Here is a 23654-nt window from a genome sequence, read left to right on the forward strand (position 1 = left end):
TATTTATTTATTTTTTATTTATTTGAAAAAAAAAAAAAAGAATGAGAGAATGGGTAAGTGTCAGAAGGGTGAGGATGGTTCTGGCTGTGCTGTGTATGGTGCCTGAGCAGTAGTACTTCAGTCTCTTCTATCTCTTCCTGGCTGGGGGTTGTGGGGGGCGGTGGGATGGGTAGCAGAACTAGTCTGGAACCGGGCTCTGTGGACCCCTGTGCCTTGCTTCCCAACTACATCTCTCCACATTTATCCACTTAGGGCTGCGAGGGGCGTCCTGCTGTTGGAGGGATCGGTGCTACCGGGAAGTGGTTCCGTTCCTCCTAAGTGGGATGCTCTGCAGTTTTAATTGCATTAGTCATACACACTCATACAGGACTTTGGGGGCTGCCTCCGCGGGGGCAAATGGTCAGAGCGTTCACTTTGATGTCTCTGTCTGCTGGACCCCTCGGGGAACTGGCAATGTCCCAAAGTTCCTCATTCCTAGCCACAGCTACATACATAGGGCCAGTTGTGGCCTCACCCACTGGCCCTGGTGGAGAGATCACCACCCTGTTTTAACTGCACAATAGACATTTAGGGTAGGGGGACACTGTCCGGGGGTCACACCATCAGCCAGAGGTCGTGCTCCCGGAGGTGTCCCCCACTTTCAGTGCACTCCAGTTCCACACACTCATGTTCAAGCTGGGTTGCAGGGTTCTGGGGTGCCTTTTCCGCTGCCCCCTGCTTCTCCCAGGATGGGGTGGGTGGGCAGTGTTGTGAGTCCCCTCCCAACCTCAGAGGGCGGCACTGAGCAGCTGTTTCCTTCCGGGAACATCAATAACTGGAGGACTATTTAAGTGGAGGATGGAGACTCCTCCAGTTGTCAGTGTGTTATGGTAGACACTCGGTTTGCATCTGGCTTCCTGTATGACGGTTGGTTTTTGTGTTTAGTTTGGATCGTGAACAGCCCTGTTACTCCTAATTTGGCTACTCAGTGCAGCGACCTATTGTGTCCTGGTTTTGTTTGGTAGTTGCTTCTGTTTTATATTATTCCTCTGTCTAGTTTGTTTGGTCCTGCTTCGCAGCGCGCCTCAGTTTAGTTTATGCACCTTTTTCCTACTTTGTAGTGACCCTTTGTTTTGTGTGGTAATAATAAATATATCATTTTTTATTCTGCCATCCTCGCCTGTCACTGCTTTTGGGTTCTGTCCTGTCTGGTCTTGGGGGTGTTCGTAACAGGCGGGGCTCGAAAGATGCTGTGGTCCCTGCCTGGGCCCACATGGGGCCCCATGAATGAAATTAAGCAAATGGTGTGGGTGTGAGAATGTACCTGAGAGTGCATGGGTTCATGTGTGATTGACTAGTTCTAAGAGAGTTTGTGGTAGTGTGTGTTGATGTATGTGTGGGTGTGTGTCTGTGTATGTGTGAGTACGTATGCGTGTGGTGGGGGTCCTGTTTTCCGCCCGGGGTACATGGATCCACTGCCTGGGTGGTCTCGTTTCTGCTGACCCCCACCAATTGCTGACCTTGTGCTGCGGGCCTGATGTGGTGCCAGGGGATGAGGTCGGGCGGATGGAGCGGACCCCGCTCCGCTCGTGTGGGGGTGGTGGACTGGGGATAGGACCTGCTCTGGGCGCGGGGGCATCGCATGGCGAGCTCCCTACGGACCGCGGGTCCTCGGGCTCCACTTTCAGGCCGACCCTCCCACCAGGGGGAATGTTTTCCCCTGGTTCTCATGGGGCGGACAGCGTTGACCCACGGTGGCCCACTCTGACCTCGGGTGCTGTCTCTGTGGCTGCTGCAGCTCTGCCTGGGGGGCTGTGTGTGGACGACTTGGGTCGCAACACCTGCCCTCCTGGACCTGAAGGTGTGTGGGCTCCCTGGCTGCTCGGATTCTTTCCTTTGCTTGTTGGATGGGCGTAGTGGCCGAGCTCCTCACATCACCGTGGATTTCAAGTGGCATTGTTCATGCACCAACGTCTGACTCACCTTTTGGGTGAACAATGTTAAGCTACAGCTTTACTGACCTTGTAGTGGGACACTCAATGCCTGAGCTGATAAACAGGCTTTCTAAACCCAACTTTAAGTATTACTGATACTTATCACTACCGAGATCAATAATGTGTAAATATGGAAATTGTGATAATGTCATGGCTATTATTAAGTAATGTAAAAGCAAAGCTGTCCATCACAATACAGCATTCAGCCTAATAAAACGATCATGGCTTAACTCCAACAATAACTGATCCCTCGGATGGTGGTGAAGCTACAAGTCTGAACAGACAGCGTTTGCTCGACTGTAAAACCAGACAATCAAGTGGGCCCTCTCATTCAAACTGAGTGCACTTCCCAACATGCATAAAGGAAAAACGTTTATTAGGTTTCAGATGAAAACATAGCAATGTAATTGTCATTAAGTTAATATATTTATTAATAAACTCTATTGAGTCATGAACTGACGGAAAGTGGTCAAAGCCTACTTAGCCCGAGGTTCCTCGATCTAATTAGAGCTTTGCGTTTTTATAACCCAACCACACCAGCAGAGTGTAGGTGGTCACAACCTTGAACCACAGAATCATGAATCATCGTACAAATACATTAAAAATGAAAAGACAGCAGTTTTCAGTCATTTTTTTACTGTAATCAAAAGGGACAATGAGTAGGCATGGTCAAGCAACAAATGTCTAATGTCTCATTAACATTATAATTTTCTAACTTCACTGACATAGATGTTTTATATACTGTATATATATTTGCTTCTGTATCTGTACATAGAAACACGCATAGAGTAGATACACACACACACACACACCGTTGAGGTTTAAATCTACTAACCGGCCACAAGTACTGTAATGACTGCACTTTACTCAGTTCCTAATTGGAGAGGAGGCGTTGTTCAAAAAGGAAATGCATAGATTGGAAATTTTAACACAAAATCTCTCTCACACACACACACACACACACACACAGAGTTTAAGTAAGCACGCTAAAGTTTGGTCCTTAAAAAAAACTGAATAAAGTCAAAGAAAATTTTATTATAATGTTCTGTATTGAGGGAAAACATGAGGTGATGTGATAGAGCCAAAAAGATAAATCCAAACATTTGAACATGAACCCTATAAATCAAGACTCAGATTAGGTTAGCATACAGCATTGTGGGAATGACATTGTTTGGTGGCTGTGTGAAGCCGAGTGTAGTGTAGCTGAAGGCCCAAACAAATATCAACCCTTCCCTTTTAGTGTCCCAACTCCTCAGAATTAACATAAACTGATGTAGAAGTATCTGGCCTTCACCTTGATTCATTAAACAGCAAAAAGGAATTACAAGCTTTTGATTGGTCTGTGGAAAAGGTGCACACAGACAACATCCTATCAGCGAGCTGGTGATTTAAAGATATTCTCTAGGGCCCTGCAAAGACGAGATGGTAGGGGATGAGACCACTGGCTATATCCTTTCACTGGGAGAGAGGAAAGAAAATCTAATGTGGAAGGCAAATACGTGGACATAAGGGATGTAAGTCCTTGTCTTCAGAATACAGACTATGGGACATCGTTCAGTTGGTTGGGGTGTGTGGTGGCGGGATCATTTGGAATGATGTCCTCAACAGCTTCGGAGGTCTAGCGGACAAGCGGGGACTGCTTCAAGGAGATGAGGACGGAGCGCATGCGGGACACGTCTTTGGCTTGCTTGCTGGACTTGGGGTTGAAGTCACAGAGCCGAGCCACCCGCTCCCACTCTGTACCAGGGTTGTTCTCATCTAGATCTGAAATCATGGCCTCCTCAGCCGCCCTAGGCGTAAAAAGGAAAAAATGCAGAACAGAAACCCGTCAGTTGAGGGGAAGTTAGGACACCCTTAGAGTCCTGAGGAAGTCCTCTGAGATTTCTACCAGGATTGTGACATTATCAGCTAAGACTTTTCTTCGATTTGCTAGAACCATTTTAGTTTAAATTTCAGTCTGACACCAAGATTTGAGGAAAACATGCATCTGTTTAGCATTAAAAAATAATGCCTCTTTAATTTCCTCCCTTAGGTTCAGCAGAGTCTCCCTCAGAACAGGACAATTTAATCACAACACAGAAGCGGATGTCCATCGGTCTTTAAGCCCACAAAACAAACAAGCTACGACAGATTTATTAGCTGTGGCATGCCCCCAACTCTTACACGTCACATTAGGGTTGTGCAATTCTATACACAACTTAAGAAAACGGTCCACCGGTGTGAAATATAAAATTAAACTCAAGAAAAAAATATATATACGTAAGGTCAGATAAGCATGTACGCTTGGTTAAAAATACAGGATGCCCTCATCCCTGCCCTGGAGCTGCCGGCGTAGATCATGGTCTTTCCTCTGAAAGAGCCAAGTATAGGGATGATTAGATCATCTGTATACTCGGCCCTTCATTACAAGATACTTATAGCAGGGCATGTTTTTTAACCAAGCCTAAAAAGAACAAAAAGCATTACTAGGCCTTGGCCATGCATTTTGCTGCAGCTAAAAAGCAGGCTGGTATGAAAAACAATGTTTATTTTGACTGCATGGATCCTAATTGTGGAACCAATTAAATAGAATTTCCTTGGTGAAGACCATTTTAAAACTTGGTGAGTTGTTTTTAATCAAAACCGAACATTATCACATTTTCTAGGTAAAAACATTAATGTGATTAAAGAAATGAATAAACTAAAATGGATCAGTGCCACTGCCACAATACACCGAGATGCAAGCCACAGTTTTTGGCTAAACAACATTAAAAAAAACCCCATCACATCCAACCCACAAACAATAATTATTCCACTGCCAAAACATACTTCTACTTAAAAAGGTCTATACCCACCCCTCCTGTACACAACAACTAAACAGAGGTAACTACTGTGCAACTAAAACACAAAGCAAAAAGCAAAATGGGGGATGAAAGGCCAATGAAAAATCACTGTCACAACCATTTACAAATACACAAGGGACTAGAAAGATGACATCACAGTAGGGACACTACCCCCAAACCCCTACCTAGGCAGTGGAGACAACTGGGCTAAGAAACTGACATCTGTGACACGCACGCACGCACGCACACACATACACAGCATCTGGGCCCCAGTCAAAAAATAAGTATTTGGAGGATCTGGGGTTTTATATTTTTACTTAACTGGTCTAGACGGTAGCAAGGATGGTTAATGTGTGTGCTTTAAAAGGTGCATAGGAAAAGAAAACAAGGAGAAACAGTTTCACAAGTCAGAATTTAGAAGAGAGAGGGGGAGGGGGCAAAATCAAAGACAACAAAAATGAGCCAAACGCAGATGTTGAAAGCCAGCATGCAAAAAAACAATCATTTTCAGATTTCTGTATTTGTTTTAAAAACATGTTCTACAAACAAGTAAGTGTGCAGCCTTTGGTTGAGTTAGTGTTGCTACGTTTACCTCAACTTCAAACTCAAACTCTGTTTCATTCTGGTAAACACAACAGTCTTGGGATCATCCAAGTCTACAACTTATAAAAAGGTGTTTCCACATGAATCATAATCATACCTAAATAAGCATGATGCAATGAGAGAGATCAAAAATCAAAACATTAACACCAATTATTTCAAGGCATTTGCATTTTCAACTGCTGTGTGGGAAGTGACACATCTCTGAAATGTGTTCTTATTGCAAGTTTTAAGGCCTTAAACGGCAAAGCTAGTGAGCAAGGTGTGTGGCTTAAAACAGGGTATCATACTTCCCCAAAGTTATTTGAAAGCCAACACAAAGGCTGCACAGATAAGAATATTGAATAGCTAGCTAGGCATTTAGCACGTCATCCTAAAGGAGAGCAGTAGCTTCAGTACATAGCAACTAACACTAAAAGGGAAAAGCATGAACACAGTTTAGTTTGAAGCAGCTGTGTATCAAAGTCAAGAAAGGTGGTGCCAAGAAAAAAAATCCAATTTCTTTAGTGTCAATGAAAAAAAAATCTATACGTTCTTCAAACTTAAACAGAATGTTAAAGATTTCTGAGCATGTTGTGTGTCCTATTGTGCCCATGACCCTTAGGTTTATGAGTTTGTGTTATTAGAAAACTTCTAGATTCAAAAAAGTGGATACTTAAACACCACATTTGCTGAGCTGAAGTGCTTCAAACATAACTTAAAGCTCATACTCCTACAAAATAATTCTATTTGGATAAAATCACAAATATAAAAAGTATACCATGAAACTCTTTGGGTAAATTTGAGCAACTGTAAAGTGTTAGAAATTAATGAAATGTATCTGCAACATATTTTGCTGAATTGAGTTGAAGGGCAATAGTGTAAAAGTATTGATGACAGATGAATAATCAAAAACAGGCACAGTTATGACTCAAACTTATTAATTTAACTCATGTGCGTGTTTAGGGAGTTTGCAGTCATGTCATGCGGTCGTTCACTACTGAAATACACAGGCATCCACCCACAGTTGACATGCAGACACATGGATGACAGTGTTTACTCCAAAGATTTCTTCAAAATATAATTATAAAATAAATAAAAATACCACACGTTCAACTACAAGGTGGTGACTAATGCAAGAACAGGTAAGATGAATATGATATCAAAGGGTTGGATTTGGTGAAAATGGGGACAACATGAGCAAATAAAAAGAAAGGGAGGATGTTAGTTGGAGCAACATACACATAACCAATGAGCTCAGAGAAGGGCTGTTTGTAGAAGTCTTCGTCCAGCACCCTGGACAAACATCCGCCGCAACAACAGAGCAGCAAGAAGGCAGAAAAGAAGAGAGACAGCAGTAAAAGGGAGAGGTAGATGAACACAAGCATTACAGGTTACCACACACACAGACATAGTATATAGTATAGTAGCAGTGTAGTACCAAGTATATAATCAGAGGCCCAGGTTCCTAGAAAGGAATACTTAATGGCAAAACAACAGATCTTTTTTTTTTTAAAGCAAGAACTAAGTAGGTTTTCTTTGACTGGTGGTCATGAAAACATAGCTTTTTAATGTAACTTTCCTCTCTGGAAACTGGGAGGACTTAGTTTTGTGATTCCATGTGATTAATTGACATTAGAAATAATTGTTTACATGAAAGAAATGAGAGTATAGTGCAGGGGTGGCCAACCCTGGTCCTCAGGAGCCACAGACCCGCTGTTTTTCTAACTCTCCTGTTCCAGCTAATACTGATCACCTTGACCAGGTGTGTTCAGTCAATCGTTCAGTCAATCGGCAGCTAACTGACACACCTGATCAGAGTGATCAGCAGGGGGAGTGGGAAACCATTGTAGCTCTGGAGGACCAGGGTTTGCCACCAACAAACACAGAGGAGCCGGATTAACACTGAGTAGAGGCTGCTGCTACTCTATAATTAATAGAGAAACAGGGATGTGTTACAGAGAAGAGCTGAGAAAATATCTGCCTACCACTGCCACAAAATGATGACATAGTGGCTGGGCAAAGACATAAACATGTCCACCATGTAAGGCCATGAGTTATTATACATCCGTTGAAAAGTGCTTATTCTCACTTAGTCAAAAGTAACTGACTAATTTAATACTTGAAAATTAAAGAAACACATTCAACATAATTTACAACATGGGATTCTGAATTTGTAAGAAAGTTTAAATTACAATGGCCTTGTTAGAAAAACTGAAATTTGTTTCTCTGATTATTTTCTTTTGGACAAAGTTGTTAGTCATTGTTCTGAGTTCACCTGCACACTTAGAAAAGCTTAAGTGAGCCATTATAGTCTTAAGGCCAGATCTGTTGCATAAATATTAAATGTATCATATTGCAGTGTTTTGTACATAGACTTTAAGTTAACTTTCATTAATGTTTTTCAAGTAAAAACCATCAGATGCTCTTGCATCAGTTTTGGGACCCCATCAAGTCGGCACACACTTCCCTCCACGAAGCCAGTACCTGTTATTAGTTTTGGTTTTTTCCAGCTGCTCATTCTGTCTGGTGTGCCACTCCTCCAGCTCCACCTTTGCCTTCTCCTTCCACTCAGTCTCCTGCTTGCGAGAGTTGGCATCTATGGACGTTGTCAGGTGAAGCAAAGTTAGCAGCAATAAAATGTCAAACATTCAATAAAAAGCACAAATTACAGAAGTACTGATTGTAGTTTAGTTTGGGAGAGAACCTTAACATGAGGGTGCTTAAATGATATTCACATAGAGGCTTAACATTACATTTGAAACTCGAGAACTCATCATAGATCTCCTAGAACAATGGGTTCTTTCCTGTTTTAGTAAACAAGCATCTACTCAGCTTACCTAGAACCTCCAGTCTCTCTCTTTGCTCTTCTCTCCACTTGCGTAGACTTTCTGGTTCAGCCTGCAGTCGGTCTGCATTGGAAATTGCTGCATAAGCATCTGATGGACCATTGCTTTCCTGGGAAACAAAAGAAAAAAAATGATGAAACACTGGTTTAATTATAAAATCAATAAATAATCAATAAAGAAATTATAATTATTTAATTGTAAATAAAATACAGCCAGTGGCTGGCTGTAATAAAACCAAATCGGACCCCCATTTGGCTTTTATCGCCTCAGCTTCTCTACTATCAAAAAGGAATCCTGACTGTGCAAAAGGCAGCAATACTGCAATGACAGCATAGGAAGAGGAAGCTGGACAGAAACAGTCAGACATTCCAAACTCTTCATGCAGTTATGCAAGAACACCTTTTCAATGCTCAATCTAAGTTCAATATGAGCACTTTCAATCTATTAAAGGTTGGCACGTTTCACCTGGCACATATTTGTTGTCTAATGTTGCAGCATTTAAAAAATTATAACAGTTTAGTGACGTTTGGCCCATTACCATCATCACCAGGGACTTGAGTCTCCTGCCAAAAATCCTCTGCAGAGTCAGCAGAGCCAAACACACAACACTCAAGAGACATTGAGCTAATGCTCTACACTTACTGATCAGAGGTTTGAGTAGGGCGTTGTTAAAGTACTCATAGTCATTTATTATCACTCCAAAAGTGCAAAATTCTTAAAAGAAAATGTTACCCCGTGAAGGTCTCCGTTGACAGTGCCATCTAAAAGAGACACAAGTTCGACAGTTAGAAATTAGACGACAATTAAAAAACAAAAGCAGGATCCACACTCATGTTCATATTCTATACGATCCATACAAACATATTTCATAATATGCCATGTCAGCATTTCTGACCAACTACAATTGCTAAATCACTATGCAGCTGCAGCTTCACGGAAATGAGACAGTCTTGGCCAAAGGTCATTATGTTTCAGCATTTTATGTAGTGGCTATGCATTATGGTAGCGAGCACTACAGCCAGAAACATGCTAATGCTGGGAAGAACTGACGTTAAGTAGCGTTAACGAATGAATGACACGGCTAACAGCTAGCGCAGAGCAGTGACATTCATTAGATAAAAAGCTGACCTGAGACGGTGTCGCTTCACACAACAAACTTTAAAAGCTTATTCTCAGGGTTCATGTTACGCGTTCGCCTTTTTTTGTCTTTGCACAACGTAAATAGTGGTTATTATTAACGCTAGCTCATCATACTTGGCTTACATGCTAGCTAAGATAACGTTAGCAAGCTGGCATTGGGACATTTAACGGAAATCTTTTTTCAATTCAAACATATAACCACACGATAACAGCAAAAATCAATTACGGCGGACACCGTTTAAACGCTAAAGGGGGACAGACTGTGCCCGTGTGACTGCAGCGGTCACCCACCGTTGGAGTCCACCAGCGAAGAGGGGACCTCTCCACTGTCCAGAATGCTGAAGCCTTCGTCGTTTTCAATGCCAGCGATTTCGCTCTCCTGCTGGGCCAAGAAGGCAGCAGCTGGGTCCTCATCTGAGCCGACACCGTTTCCAGCGACCGGTGCGTTCAGCATGTCAAAGTCTTCCATGTTTTGTTAACTTGTGAGACGATAAATGTTAAAAATTGTGAGCAGGTGTAGCCGTTGACCGAAGCCGATTAGCTCAACGGGAAGAAGGACGTTAGAAAAAACGGTGAGCACTGGAGAGGCGGAAGCGGATCTACAGCCAATCACAAATCAGCATTGGTTGACTGACAGTACCAAGAACCAATGTCTCAACACTTGCTTCAAAATCGCTCCAATCAAATAGCCGAACATTATTGCAACAAATTCTCGTGATCTGCTACGTGCCCAGAGAGAAGACGTTAGAAAAACCGCAGTCCGCTATTAGAACACAATTCTTAATGTGATATAATATTCAGTTTAATGTCTCATTTAGGACACTCTGTCCACCATCTCCACTTTCAACACACCTTTTGACAAAATCTAGTCCCGTTTTGGTTTCCTCTCTGCCACCCCGGGAAGAGTTGCTGTGTCCACCCCAGGAACAAGTCATCATGGTTAATTATTAACAGACAACACAATCACAAAGGGATAGAGTGACAAGTTACACTTACTCAGCTTAAATTACTGTAAGATGCTGCTTTGAAATTGCATCCGAATAGGTGAATTTATTTTAACAAGCCTGTAATTCTGGACTGAAAATCTGGTCATAAACTGCATAACTGCTCTGTTGAAGCTTCAGTAATTCTTATGACACATGCATTTAGTTTATTTGGACCAACATGAACCAATAATGTCAACATTGCATGTAATAAACAATACAATATGTAACAGAACATACAAACCATGTAGATAGCTTAGAAACAAAATACATGTTCAGAAGGCATGAAGAAAAATTACTTTAAAGTCAATGTACATCTCTAAGGTCTGTAAGAAAGGCAAAACCTTCATATTGCAGCAGCAATTAAAGTAAAAAGTTACCTCATTATTATTGTTTCAAAACATAAAACCCAATATAATTTTCCTTGGATATTATAATAACCAATGCATAAAATAAACATTTTCAGGATCATTAAGTTTACCAAGACAGTTGTTACCTTAAATAATTAAATAATAGCCCGGAAATGTAGAAACTTGACAGTATGTCTTGTATCCAGATTACAAATAAAACACATTACAAGATTTACAGAAAAGAGAAAAAGCAAGTGTTTAGGAAAGACTAGAAAAGTAGCTACAAGAACGAGTTTCAGTAATACTTTGGTCACATCTGAAACAAGTCCTGTTTTTGCATTAATATCATACTACCAATCAGAGACAGAAATCCCAGTAGAGGTCGTTTTTGTCTCAAGGATGTCTTTGCAGTTTACTCAAATTTTCTGGGCTTCATCAAACTTCATCAAACTGTAGTGTTTTAATAAAAAGTGGGAGGTTCTTCATTTTCCCAGCTGTAGTAGCTAAAATATGATAATTTATTGAAGATCTTCAGTAAATCAGGACTCAGTATATCCTTCTGGTTTCATAGTCTAACACCATGCTAGCAGCTCCAAGTAATGCTGGTTCTTCCAAATCGGATGTCACCACTTTGATGCTCTGAACAGAGAAGAGGGCTCTTTCTGAGATGGTGTGCTGCACTGGGGCCTGGTAGTAAGATGCCAAAACGCCGGACAGAATCACCAGTGAAGGGTTCACTATGTGGAGGATGTTGATGATGCCCACACCAAGCGCTGTTGCAGCTGGACAGGAAGCAAAAAAGAGATAGAAATAAATTTTGATAATGAAACTATATGACCAGAGATGTATGAACTATGAAGGACAGAAAAGGGTTTCTTTAAGTAACAGGTTTCCATACTTTTGGTTTATATGCAGTTTTGATTTTGGTGCAGCCTGCAGATATTCAAATTGCATCGCTATGTGTCATGCTGAGACTGACCTTTGTTTAGAACAGCATTAGCTTTGGGATTCCCTAGTTTGGCTGCATTGATGAGATGGGCAGCAGTGATTGGCTCTGAAAGCTTCATGTCCATTCCCTCCACCTTCAGCAGGTCCTCTAAAAAGCACAGTCAAATGTTATAAAAAAGTATATAAATGGAAGGCTACTGTCAGAATATATAATGACAATAAAGACAACAGGAATTAAAGCTTTATTAACATAAGTTCGTAATAACGTAAGTTCTACCAAAGTCAGTAAGTATATGTACCCAGTACCCAGCACATGATTTGAAATTATGCAAACACACACCGTCGTGCAGCCTTTTGGCCTCTTTCTGTAGGGCCATGCCAGATGCATAGGCCTCTATGCATCCACGACTGCCACACGAGCACTCAGGGCCTTCTAAAGAAACCATGATGTGACCCAGCTCTGCAGCACAGAAAGTACTGCCATGGACCAGCTCATTATGATGGATAATGCCACCTCCAATACCTGCACACATAGACCAGATATTTACTTGTAGTCATGTCTGTGTAATTCAACGTCATTAAATACACTTATTTTCATGAACAGTTCATAGATTACTTTCAAATAACACTGCACAATTGAGGCTGGTTTGTTTCAACTTGGGTGTATTACAATCAGCACATTTAAATTATTATGATCCTATTTATTCTTCCTAAAATATAAAAAAAACTGAATGGAGGAATTAGAAAAATGTCTTGTTATTATTGCCTAAATATGTTTCAGGAAAAACCTTCCTGTATAGCTTATAGGAATATTTATCGGCTGTATTTATGTATTGATAAATATAGACAATGGTTCTACTGCAGGTAGATAAATCATGTTGCCAAGGTTTGATCAATCTGCCCTCCACACGTTTGTTTAACATACATGATATTGGACATATTATTATTATTATTATAATTATTATTGGATTGGACTGACTCCTTACCTGTGCCTGTGATGACAGTGACAAAGTTCTCAACTCCCTTGCCGTGACCAAATTTCTTCTCAGCCAACGCCGCACAGTTTCCATCGTTGTCCACCCAGACCGGTAAGTGCAGGGCATCAGAGATGGGCGTCCTCAGGTCCACCGAAGACCATTCTTGGATCAGCTTTGTTGAGTGCAGGACTATACCTTCTTGTGGGTTGACACGTCCCCCCGTGGACACACCTGACAGGATGAGGACACATTTTAGCAGAGCTATTAGAGAAGAAGAGAATTATAACCATCACTGTTTTAATTAGTATTTTTAGTGTCTGCTTACCAACACCAAGTATCCTACAGTTGTTGTGAACAGCGTATTGCATTGCCTCGCGACACATCTCCAATATAAGTTCCATCCTTGCCTCAAAAGTCTTTGGATTAGGTTTAGTGTATTTATTAACTATTTTACCCTTCAAAGAGAAAATAATAAAAGCAAGAGATTGGTCGAGGACAAAAGGCACACAGGGTTTGGTTATGTACAGATTACATTGATGTAAAAGAAATATTAATGCTTACCCTCATGCAAACAATGGCAACTCTGAGGTTGGTCCCTCCCAGGTCAACAGACAGAGCACTCTGAGTCTCCAGGATATGATCGATGTCCTGGGAAATGCATTCTTTCACTGGTGGGAAACAGAAGGTCTTCTGGAGAGGCTCGTCAAGGTCAATGGTGCGCAGGAATTTGAGAATACGGGGCACTGCACTGCCATCACCATATATTTTAGAGCTGAATGAAAACAGAAACACATCAAAGGCAAAATAATTTACCTGCTTTTAATAAATAATAAGATAACTAAGTCACACAGGTGGTATGGGTGGTGGAGGTGCTACAGTGATCCAGTCCAGACGAAAGTGATAATAAGTGTTTGATCAATAAGGAAAAGCATGACCACAGGCAGTACGCTAGTCATACCAGGGGTATCTCTTTCCAAACTGCAGCTCCAGAGCATGGTAGATCTTGTTATGTGTGTCTGCATCTCTCACATGGAGAACGTTTTCACCTAGCAGAGACAAACATGCCATAAGTATATATGTTAATGATAGATTGAATCGTAATATGACAACACTAATCTTGTCAATTTTGCATTTTTTTTCTTGCTAACATAATTATTTATAACTTTCAGTTTTTCTTTGTGTGTGTGTTTTGGTCCACTCCACCTGTCTCTCTCCCAGTTTGTCTTGTTCCCAAGTTAATGACAGGCGTGCCGAAGGCTCCAGCTTCTCGCACTCCACAACTGCTGTTTCCGATCATACAACCAGCGTGGCAGACTAGCTGAATGAATTGTTCAAAGGGAATGTGCTTCACTGCTCGAAAGTTGGGATTCTGCTCGATGCCCTTTTTCCGCATCACCCGCACCATCTCTTTACTTCCTGTTTACAACAGAAGATGCAGGTCAAATGATGCAAGTGCTAAATTATTCCTGCAACTAATTTAAAGTAGATAACTTCAGTAAACAAGGGTCTACTTGGACAAGACAATTACAAGTCAAGGCATCAGTAGATGAAACTAACCAGCATCGATGTTAGGAAAGAGGATGAGGGTTCTCTTCTTGAAGGAGAGCAGGGCATCCAGCATCAGTCCATAGATCTTAATTGAGTGCTGGATGTCTGTAGTGACAGGATGCTGCAAAGCCACAATATAATCATGCTCCTTCACGTCACCTGCAAAATGAATACCAAGTCGCTCACATCACCTATGGTACAAACATACCAATATCTCTCAATATATATCATTGCACCATTTTCGCATCCACCCCTGCATACCTAGCCAGCTCTTAATAATATCCATGTGGTCGTCTCTGTGATGAGTCGACAGCAGCTTATCATATGAAGGGCATCCCGCCAACAAGATGCGAGAGTGGTCCTCACACATGGCAATGAGATGCTGCTCTGCCCTGCGAGTGCAGCAGGCGTGGTAATGAGCCAGTTTGCTAATGGCGTGGCGGATTGAGTCATCAATCGTACCACTCACCTGGGAAAAGGCATAAGGGAGAATGTTGGTTACTGTCATCTTGTAACAGGTCTCTCAGAGAAATTAATATGACCTATCTTTTTGATGGGTCTGTTTTTATAGAAACAGTTTTCTGTTTCTGAAGCAGACATAACTTAACAAATGTGCCTTCTCACCTCTCCTCCCTCCAAATGTAATATTCTAATGTTCATCAGCGCTGCAGCAGTGGCCAGCGCTAATGCATCAAACCGGTCACCATGGACCACCAAGATGTCAGGACGTAGCCTCTGTAGAACATCAGGGAGTTTCACCAGTGCCAGCCCAACACTCTCCACCATAGCTGCCTCATCTTCACCTCTCACAATGGTGTGAAGCTTGGAACCAATGTCAAAGTCATCCTGCTCGATCATACGAAATGTGTTCCTATTGAACGGGACACACACAAAAGAAATTAAACGTAAGACTTGATGATTTTTTTTGTTTCAGTTTAGTGTTTAAGTATTGCCTCCATCCCGCCATCCGCTCGTTTCTGTTAGGGAAACGTTAAATAGGAAAGCATCTAATTCTACCAATAGGGATAAGATCTGAAAGCGTAATCATTTGCTGAACCTAAACTCTATAATGATGAGATGGTGTATAAAAATACTGGGAACCCCAGAGAAGACAGAGGTGGTTGTATCCAGATCATTTGCAAGTCCTAGCACAATTAGTGCTAAAGGTATGTAATGTAATGCATTTTGATGTCACTCCAACAACTTCTGAGAAATAAATTTGTGTACTGTTGTGAAACTGTTCATTAGCATTTTCAAGAAGCAAGTTGTGAAATAGTCTTACCCATAATCATCAATAAGATGTGAGCCCAGCACCACAACTTCCAGTTCAAACTCATCAGGGTGAGATTTGATCCCAAACATGATGGGGGCCAGCTTGGAGTAGTCTGCTCTGTTGCATGTTGCAACACACACTCTCAGTTTCTTCTTACACTAAATCAAAAGTAGGCATACCCAACACACAGGTAAACCATTAGAATCTAATGTTCAAATCACACAAACATGCTAAAGTCATTTTTTGTAAAGCTTCTGTAGAAGGTCCCATGTTACTGTACCTGATTCTGTCCTTCCATCTTTTCTCTGTTCCCCTGCATTCTCAGATAGTAAAGCTTCTGAAAAACATAACAACACAGAGTCAGAGCTGGAAAAAAGTAGTCAAGAAACACTATCTATAATGTCAACACAAACGCGCCCAAAGGTGATACTCACTTTGGCCTTCCAAATACTCAGACTCTGAAGCATGAAAACACAACAAAACTCTACTAAAAATGTTTTGTATTTTACACAAAGAACACACATCAGACAGGGTTTTCGATAATGCTGTAAGGCAGTGCTATTAACGGCAACGCAAATGACACACATGATAGGAGAATACTGATCTTTTTCACTCCAGTGAGTGTAACTTGCCTGATTGTTCTCCTTCAGGCAATGAAATTAGGATTCATGTACAGTATTCTCAGTATGAGATAGTTGTGTAAATCTGGTTCTACCATATTTCGTTTTACTTTGTCTGTAACACTGACTGTGTGGTTGGTGTATTTAAAATATGTACTAAATCATCAGGTGACATTCCAAGAACCATTTAAACTAAAGTGGTTTAAATCACAGGGACCTAAAATTCCGGAGCAGATTGAGTGTTTGGAATTTAACAAATTCCAAGGTTAAGTTTAGTCACTGACTGAGTTAGAGTTCACTTGTTTAGGCTCGTTGCAATAGTAAGAAGAGGTCATTGACATCAGAATGAACAAACAATGATTAAAAAAAACATGGTTCCCAGTGTGGCTGTTAAATTCCACCATGATTTCCACAGTTGGATCCACCACTTAACACAATCCACCCTTCTAAACACATTGTAAAAAAGCTGTCATTACAGTCTTGGACAATATATTGTTGTTTCCAGAGTCTATTGTGCATCATAATGATTTATCTTATTTTGTGCATCCAGCTGACTCCCCCCACAAAAAGAAACAAAATCTAAATTTAAGGGGACGTGTCTTTTAAAAAAGAAAGAAAGCATGCATAAGGTAGAGGGTTATCAACGTTTTGGGTAACGCCTCAAACACAGTAACACAGTGTTGCATAAGTACAACACAGTAAATCTATAAAGATAATGTAGAATGTGAGAATGCTGTTTTTTAAATGGTTGTACCAGGTCCACGTGATGCCAGCGTACAGAACTAGCAACAGCTGAACATGCTGCAGCAGCAGAGGCAGCGTTCACTTCATCGTTTGTCTGGTTTGGCTAATGACAGCACTTGTGCCAGGTCACACACACAGACAGGATTCGGAGAACTCCTGTCATTTAGCCCGAGTCTCATTCATTACACTGTGGTGTCTACTGAAGCATCACAAGACAGCATCAGCAGTCAGCATCATGGAAGGGGAGGGAGGGAGGTGGGGAGGGACACATGCGAAAAGCAAAGGCAGAGATGACGGCGCAGTAACGCCAGACACTGCTCACGCATAACAAAAAAGGTGGCAGAGAGAAAGAAAGGAGTCATGACACAAAGAATTGATGGTGGAAAGAGGAAACGGCTGTCACTCACATGAGGGTTTACGCATAAAGACCACGGATGCTTTTCCATTCCAAACCTTGTGCCTCTTGACTAAAGAAGAGAATCACGCACTGCTTATTTTCCAGTCCTCTGTTTTTCTTTTTTTATTATTCTCTCCTCAGTGTAGCTGCATTTAGCAGCAGGGGGCTAGCATGCACAAGCCATCAGGCAGCAGTAGAAGAGAGAAAAGACGAGCTAGAGCGTCACAGACATGGGAACGGGGAAGGGGCTGCCCACATTAGGGCTGGGCTGATTCAGCCTGAAGCTCATGATTGGCTGTGGAGGCTAATAGAAAAAAGGGGACGTCCTGCTACGCTGGCTTCAGCTGGCACTGTAAATGTTTTATATTTTTCTGCTTCTACATGTAAAAGGACAAAAAATCCTTGGTCCAATCTTCTTGTTTCACCATCACTAGAGCTCTCTGTTTATCAGGAACCTACACACTGTTATTTTAATAAGATACACAAGACACTGCACACTAATATTTGCTAACATTTATAATGTTTTTTCCAATTAATTACAGAAACAACTGAGTTTGTTTAATTTCCAGGTAGTGATGAGCACATAATTAACCACATTAGCACTTGTTCTGAAGGCAAGTGTTTGACATGAGGGAATGGCACCCTTATATCAACCTGGCTGTAAAAATGATGAGGCGTGTGTAAACACTGTTGACGTAGTTGAGAGATCCTGCTTCACAAGGGACACAGACACACACAGGCCAACGCAATAAACTAAATACTACATAAAAAGAGAGCACACAAATGCAATGAGCCATGAAGAGTATGTTCATCCTGACTACAGCACATGGTGCGGCTTCAGGAAGTGGATCTCAGCTCTCTCTTTCACGCATATGAAACTGATATACAGTAACACCATTTGTTGATCAGTCTAATCTCAATAACTCTTTATGACAACCAAAAAACAGAATAGAAAATATCCAAACTAAAATCTTTAGTCAGTCAACTGATGTGTTAAACCTGTTCTCATTGGATTGCCACATTTTCTCCTCCCTTTCGCAAAACTAACACTGACGTCATTTAAACAGTCCAAACTACATTGTTTTAGCTTTGGAAACATCTGTTCCGATCTATTAGAAACCAGTAAGACCAGTATGAACTCACCATAGCACCTGGTTGATAGTCCTCCACACAAATCTTCAATTTGCTATCAGTCTTTATGCCTTAAAATGGTGCCAGGTCTGTGTTGGTATTTACAGCTTGGATGGAGGAGGTTTAAAGGAGAGACTGAATATCATCAGTGGCTGTGTCTCATCCTCCAATAGATTTCACTGTATTTTGGTTTACATGTATACATAACTGTGTTATGGCTGATTGGGCGTGCTCATGTACATGGTTGCAAGATGTGTTGTTTGAAGGCAAAATGAGCCTTTGCTGCATATTTCAAGTGTGTTGACACAGTTAGAGCCTTATGCAAACAAAAAGTGTCATTATGACATTGGAGCTGTTGTTTAGACCTGTGTGTGAACTGTTAAGAGAATGTGTTGTTTTATTGGACGGCTGCATCAAAGCGACCAATAAAAACTGTAATGATTGTCTATAATCCTTCCAGTCTCAACTAGAGGTCAAGCAATAGATCGTACTGAACACGGTGTATTTAGTGTAAGCACAATAGCCCATCCCCCTAACTGGTTTCACATGTAACAACAACCAGAATTTATCATCTCCATAATGGAAGTGATCTGTTTACTCTTCACTGTGATGTTTGTGCAGTTGTGTAGTCTCCTGACTTAGCAGGGTGTACAGCCTGAGGAGCCAGCATGGTTATGGAGTCGCTGGGGGGGTTATGAGGGTTTACGCATAAAGACCTCAGATGCTTTTCCATTCCAAGCCTCGTGCCTCTTGACTAAAGAAGAGAATCACGCACTGCTTATTTTCCAGTCCTCTGTTTTTCTTTTTTTACTATTCTCTCCTCAGTGTAGCTGCATTTAGCAGCAGGGGGCTAGCATGCACAAGCCATGAGGCAGCAGTAGAGGAGAGAAAAGACGAGCTAGGACGACACAGACATGGGAACGGGGAAGGGGCTGCCCACATTAGGGCTGGGCTGATTCAGCCTGAAGCTCATGATTGGCTGTGGAGGCTAATAGAAAAAATGGGACGTCCTGCTACGCTGGCTTCAGCTGGCACTGTAAACGTTTTATATTTTTCTGCTTCTACATGTGAAAGGACAAATATTGCAAACTAATGACACTGGTTCATTTTCACTTATTCATAAATGATTTGGAAAAATCCTTGGTCCAATCCAGATTGTGACATAGGTTCTGCATCTATCAAATGCAAAGTCGAGGTAAAAATGAGTGAGAGATTTAAACATTCAGTAACTGTCCATAAAGAGAAAAAACTTGCCACACTTGACAAAAATCTAATAATCCTGATCTATGTGCTTATGGTCAGATCTGTTAAAGTTTATTTGGCAAACACAAATGTGCACCCTTTAAAGAGTTGCATTCTACTCATTATACTAGAAGATTCAAAATAGTTCATTTGTTGCACAGCAACAATAAGTGGAGGCAGTTCATTAAAGCATGAAGTGCTATGCTTTTTACGACCTTCATAAAGAGTGAATCATGTGGCTCATGCCAGTCTCAATAATGAGTCTGTATACGTGTCTGCACTGAGTTTTGGTTTAGGTTAATCATTCCGTGAAAAATCAGCAGTTGTCCAGACCTGTGCGCATCCACCAACCAAAACAGATAAGCCCACAAAAATGAACTCTGGCTTCTTGTTTTACCATCACTAGAGCTCTCTGTTTATCAGGAACCTACACACTGTTACTTTAATAAGATACACAACATACTGCACACTAATATTTGCTAATATTTATAATGTTTTTTCCAATTAATTACAGAAACAACTGAGTTTGTTTAATTTCCAGGTAGTGATGAGCACATAATTAACCACATTAGCACTTGTTCTGAAGGCCAGTGTTTGACATGAGGGAATGGCACCCTTATATCAACCTGGCTGTAAAAATGATGAGGCGTGTGTAAACACTGTTGACGTAGTTGAGAGATCCTGCTTCACAAGGGACACAGACACACACAGGCCAACGCAATAAACTAAATACTACATAAAAAGAAAGCACACAAATGCAATGAGCCATGAAGAGTATGTTCATCTTGACTACAGCACATGGCGCGGCTTCAGGAAGTAGACCTCAGCTCTCGATCACACCACATTACTGTAGTTTTCACGCATATGAAACTGATATACAGTAGCACCATTTGTTGATCAGTCTAATCTCAATAACTCTTTATGACAACCAAAAAACAGAATAGAAAATATCCAAACTAAAATCTTTAGTCAGTCAACTGATGTGTTAAACCTGTTCTCATTGGATTGCCACATTTTCTCCTCCCTTTTGCAAAACTAACACTGACGTCATTCAAACAGTCCAAACTACATTGTCTAAAACAATTGAAACCATCTGTTCCGATCTATTAGAAACCAGTAAAACCAGTATGAACTCACCATAGCACCTGTTTGATACTCCTCCACACAAATCTTCAATTTGCAATCAGTCTTTATGCCTTAAAATGGTGCCAGGTCTGTGTTGGTCTTTACAGCATGGATGGAGGAGGTTTAAAGGAGAGACTGAGTATCAACAGTGGCTGTGTCTCATCCTCCAATAGATTTCACTGTATTTTGGTTTACACTATTTACAATATTTCAGTTTTCAGCCACAGTTTGGAAAATAAATGTCATGGATTCAATAAATCAAAGCATTTGTTCATCTGGATTCAATTCTTTGCAAGGTAAATTTGACATAAACTACAAAGACAACCAAGAGCAACAGGCTCCAATGACGATCAATAATCAGTGGTTTGTATTTTGCTGTCCACTGTGTTATGACTGATTGGACGTGTTGTTTGAAGGCAAAATTAGCTTTTGCTGAGTATTTTAAGTGTTTTGACACAGAGCCTTTTGCAAACAAAACATGTCATTATGACGACTAGATGTCAAGCATTAGATCGCACTGAACACGGTGTATTTAGTGTAAGCACAATAGCCCACCCCCCTAACTGGTTTTACATGTAACAACAACCAGAATTTATATCATCTCCATTATGGAGGTGATTTGTTTACTCTTCACTGTGATAATGTTTGTGCAGTTGTGTAGTCTCGTGACTTAGCAGGGTGTACAGCCTGAGGAGCCAGCATGGTTATGGAGTCGTGGGGGGGTCAGGGACAAATGCGAAAAGCAAAGGCAGAGATGACGGCGCAGTAACAGCAAATACTGCTCACGCATAACAAAACAGGTGGCAGTCATTCTCAGAGCGGCATCACGCGCTCCAGCTATTATAATGGTTTAAGCATCCATCCATCCATCCGTCCACCCATCCATCCATAGTGAACCCGACTGTAAACGAGAAGCAGGATGCACCCTTGACAGAGCTAAACAGACCGAGACACCTGGCTCCACTGGCTGCTCTTCTGTGGCTCAGTGGAATCACGAACAGTTCTGACGCTAACAAATTACTATAAAAAACAACTTTTTAGTAGTTTTGTAGAAATGACTTTTAAATTACTATTACTTACACTGTAGATGAGCTACAAAACGAATCCGTTATATTTAATAACAGCTGGGGCGCTAACTAGCTGCTCCTCACATACCCTCCTCCTTCAGTGGCTACAACACAAAGGCATCTTCCTTAATCCGGATGTTTCTTAACGGATGCTCAACTTTCTACCTGTTTCTTCTTTCTCAACTTTCCACCTTCCTGATTTCTTAGTTCACCCCCGTTACCCGAAGGCAGCATCAGGCCCGTCTTGTCGTTATTACATCGTCGCGACCAAACCAACGTCCTGTTAACGTTAGCGAACGTTAGTAACATCAGAACCTCGGCGTCGTTGGTCCACTGTGTAACTTTATCTACTAGTAAACGAACCCACGGCAGCGCCGCAATCCTCGCATGAACCGCGTTTGGGACACGTTGCTCATTCTCAAGCACTGACTACACGAGCTAACGCTAGCTAGCACTTAGCTTAAGTTACCAAACCTTCCGTAATTACCATTTTATTACGCAGCCGGGGTTACTACGTAGTGGCAGTTACCTTCAGTTTTTCAGACACATCGTTGGGTACATTTACTTCTTTCCTGCTCTCAGAGATTAACGGCCACCGATACAATAGGACGGGGCTCCGAGGATGTTCACGGCATCACACCGGATGTGGGTCTTTCGACCTTCACAATAAGTGTGAGTCGCGAAGCACAAAGCTGCTACAGACAGGCCCAGTAGATGATCGTACAGATAACATTTGAACTTCCAGACATGCACTCACAATTGAGTATTTCTGCTGCAGCACCACCACTGTTCATTACTAAGTATAATATGATAATATACTTTGTCTGTTATTGTCAATTACTATAAACATTAGGACAAATTAAAACGAGCAATCACAGGAATCAGTTTGTTGCATCAGAAATATGCATCAATTAAAAATAATCTTTTAGAAACGAATTTAATTTAACAACACTAACTCACTCACACTTCAATTGCCTTATCCTCATAAGGGCCACAGGCGGTAAAAGATCCTATCATAGCCGTCATTTGATGTGGATTTACCTTAGACAGGCCTGCAGTCCAACACAGTTCCACACATACAGACAATCAATCCATCACTCTCACGCACACCTACTGTACTTAGAACCTCCAATCTACCCCACAGTGTCTTTGGAGTCTACCTAAAAAAAGCTCAACAGGTCTTCCTTGCACCAAGCTACACGTCTTTACGAAAACATGTAAAGTTTTCTCTGCTTTTATTTTCCTCGCCCTGAAAGGAAGCCTTATTTTGTTGTGTTGGTAAATGTCCCATCTACGGCTGGTGGGCAGAATTCTCAGTAGCATCTCAAAGCACCTAGAGCTGAATGAAGGTGCAACATGAGGCGTAGCCAAACGCTAAATTCAAGAAATGAAAAAGAAACCAAGCTAACAAACAAATTATTAGACCTAAATGAATCCTATATGACTACAATTGTTTAGTACAGATTTATAGACTATATATAGCAATCATTTTACAATGGGCTTTTAATTTTTGGATTATATTTATAAAACAACAACAGGATGATGTACACTGATTTGACCTCTTTTTTTATATAGACCACAGATACAGGACTCGAGTACCAGTAACAACACTGTAAAAATCCCTCTGCAGCCCTCGTAATGCGTGCTGCAATTTTATATCTGTGCTGCATTGCAGGGCTACATTCCCAACAACCAGGGCTGGGGTTGCATAAGAACTGACAGCATCAGAGTGTGGTGATGAGTCCTGAGAGGGCGTTTAGTGGAGTTACTGGAAGGAAGGAAGGGCAAGGAATTCTAGAACGGTTCCCCGTTGACCTCATCAGGCGTCAGGCTGACTGTCAGGCATGCGTGGAGACCGGGCGGAGATGGTGGCTGAGGGTGAGGTA

At 41.4% G+C, this 23654-nt stretch overlaps 2 protein-coding genes across 11 annotated transcripts; both read right to left on the bottom strand.

Annotated features, from left to right (window-relative positions):
- Positions 1 to 2592: 2592 nt before the first annotated feature.
- clta (clathrin, light chain A) lies at positions 2593 to 9938 on the bottom strand. Of its 3 annotated transcripts, XM_029145611.3 has the most exons (7): positions 9655 to 9937; positions 8956 to 8984; positions 8215 to 8332; positions 7862 to 7973; positions 6617 to 6670; positions 5118 to 5153; positions 2593 to 3763 (listed from the first exon to the last, which is right to left on the bottom strand). In XM_029145611.3, exons 1-7 carry the CDS (start codon positions 9830 to 9832, stop codon positions 3592 to 3594), a joined length of 699 nt encoding a protein of 232 aa, XP_029001444.1. In that variant the 5' UTR covers positions 9833 to 9937; the 3' UTR covers positions 2593 to 3591. The 3 variants fall into 3 exon arrangements, with proteins under 3 accessions (XP_029001444.1, XP_029001454.1, XP_029001463.1); XM_029145621.3 differs by lacking the exon at positions 5118 to 5153 and having other exon boundaries at positions 9655 to 9938; XM_029145630.3 differs by lacking the exons at positions 5118 to 5153; positions 6617 to 6670 and having other exon boundaries at positions 9655 to 9935.
- Positions 9939 to 10487: 549 nt separating this feature from the next.
- Positions 10488 to 22446, bottom strand: gne (glucosamine (UDP-N-acetyl)-2-epimerase/N-acetylmannosamine kinase). 8 transcript variants are annotated; one of them, XM_029145589.3, is made up of 15 exons: positions 22298 to 22412; positions 15877 to 15900; positions 15723 to 15779; positions 15452 to 15600; positions 14794 to 15040; positions 14431 to 14638; positions 14179 to 14328; positions 13825 to 14037; positions 13580 to 13667; positions 13183 to 13393; positions 12947 to 13076; positions 12631 to 12852; positions 11985 to 12167; positions 11676 to 11792; positions 10488 to 11478 (listed from the first exon to the last, which is right to left on the bottom strand). In XM_029145589.3, the coding sequence occupies exons 3-15, from the start codon at positions 15759 to 15761 to the stop codon at positions 11243 to 11245; spliced, it is 2193 nt and encodes a 730-aa protein (XP_029001422.1). In that variant the 5' UTR covers positions 15762 to 15779; positions 15877 to 15900; positions 22298 to 22412; the 3' UTR covers positions 10488 to 11242. The 8 variants fall into 8 exon arrangements, with proteins under 8 accessions (XP_029001422.1, XP_029001389.1, XP_029001416.1 ...); XM_029145556.3 differs by lacking the exon at positions 22298 to 22412 and adding an exon at positions 17214 to 18029; XM_029145583.3 differs by lacking the exon at positions 15877 to 15900 and having other exon boundaries at positions 22298 to 22446.
- Positions 22447 to 23654: the final 1208 nt, after the last annotated feature.

This window comes from Betta splendens, chromosome 1 (assembly GCF_900634795.4).
Source record: "Betta splendens chromosome 1, fBetSpl5.4, whole genome shotgun sequence".
Taxonomy (NCBI): Eukaryota; Metazoa; Chordata; class Actinopteri; order Anabantiformes; family Osphronemidae; genus Betta; species Betta splendens.

Excerpts from the sequence above, each read along its gene's own strand:
- clta (XM_029145611.3), bottom strand. The coding sequence starts at position 9,832 with ATGGAAGACTTTGACATGCTGAACGCACCGGTCGCTGGAAACGGTGTC. Across the intron at positions 8,985-9,654 it reads TTCGCTGGTGGACTCCAACG|ATGGCACTGTCAACGGAGAC; the intron begins GTGGGTGACCGC and ends TGTCTCTTTTAG. Across the intron at positions 8,333-8,955 it reads TCAACGGAGACCTTCACGGG|GAAAGCAATGGTCCATCAGA; the intron begins GTAACATTTTCT and ends TTTGTTTCCCAG.
- gne (XM_029145548.3), bottom strand. The coding sequence starts at position 16,029 with ATGTGTGTCATTTGCGTTGCCGTTAATAGCACTGCCTTACAGCATTAT. Across the intron at positions 15,601-15,722 it reads AGATGGAAGGACAGAATCAG|TGTAAGAAGAAACTGAGAGT; the intron begins GTACAGTAACAT and ends CTTTTGATTTAG. Across the intron at positions 13,394-13,579 it reads TTTGGAAAGAGATACCCCTG|CTCTAAAATATATGGTGATG; the intron begins GTATGACTAGCG and ends GTTTTCATTCAG.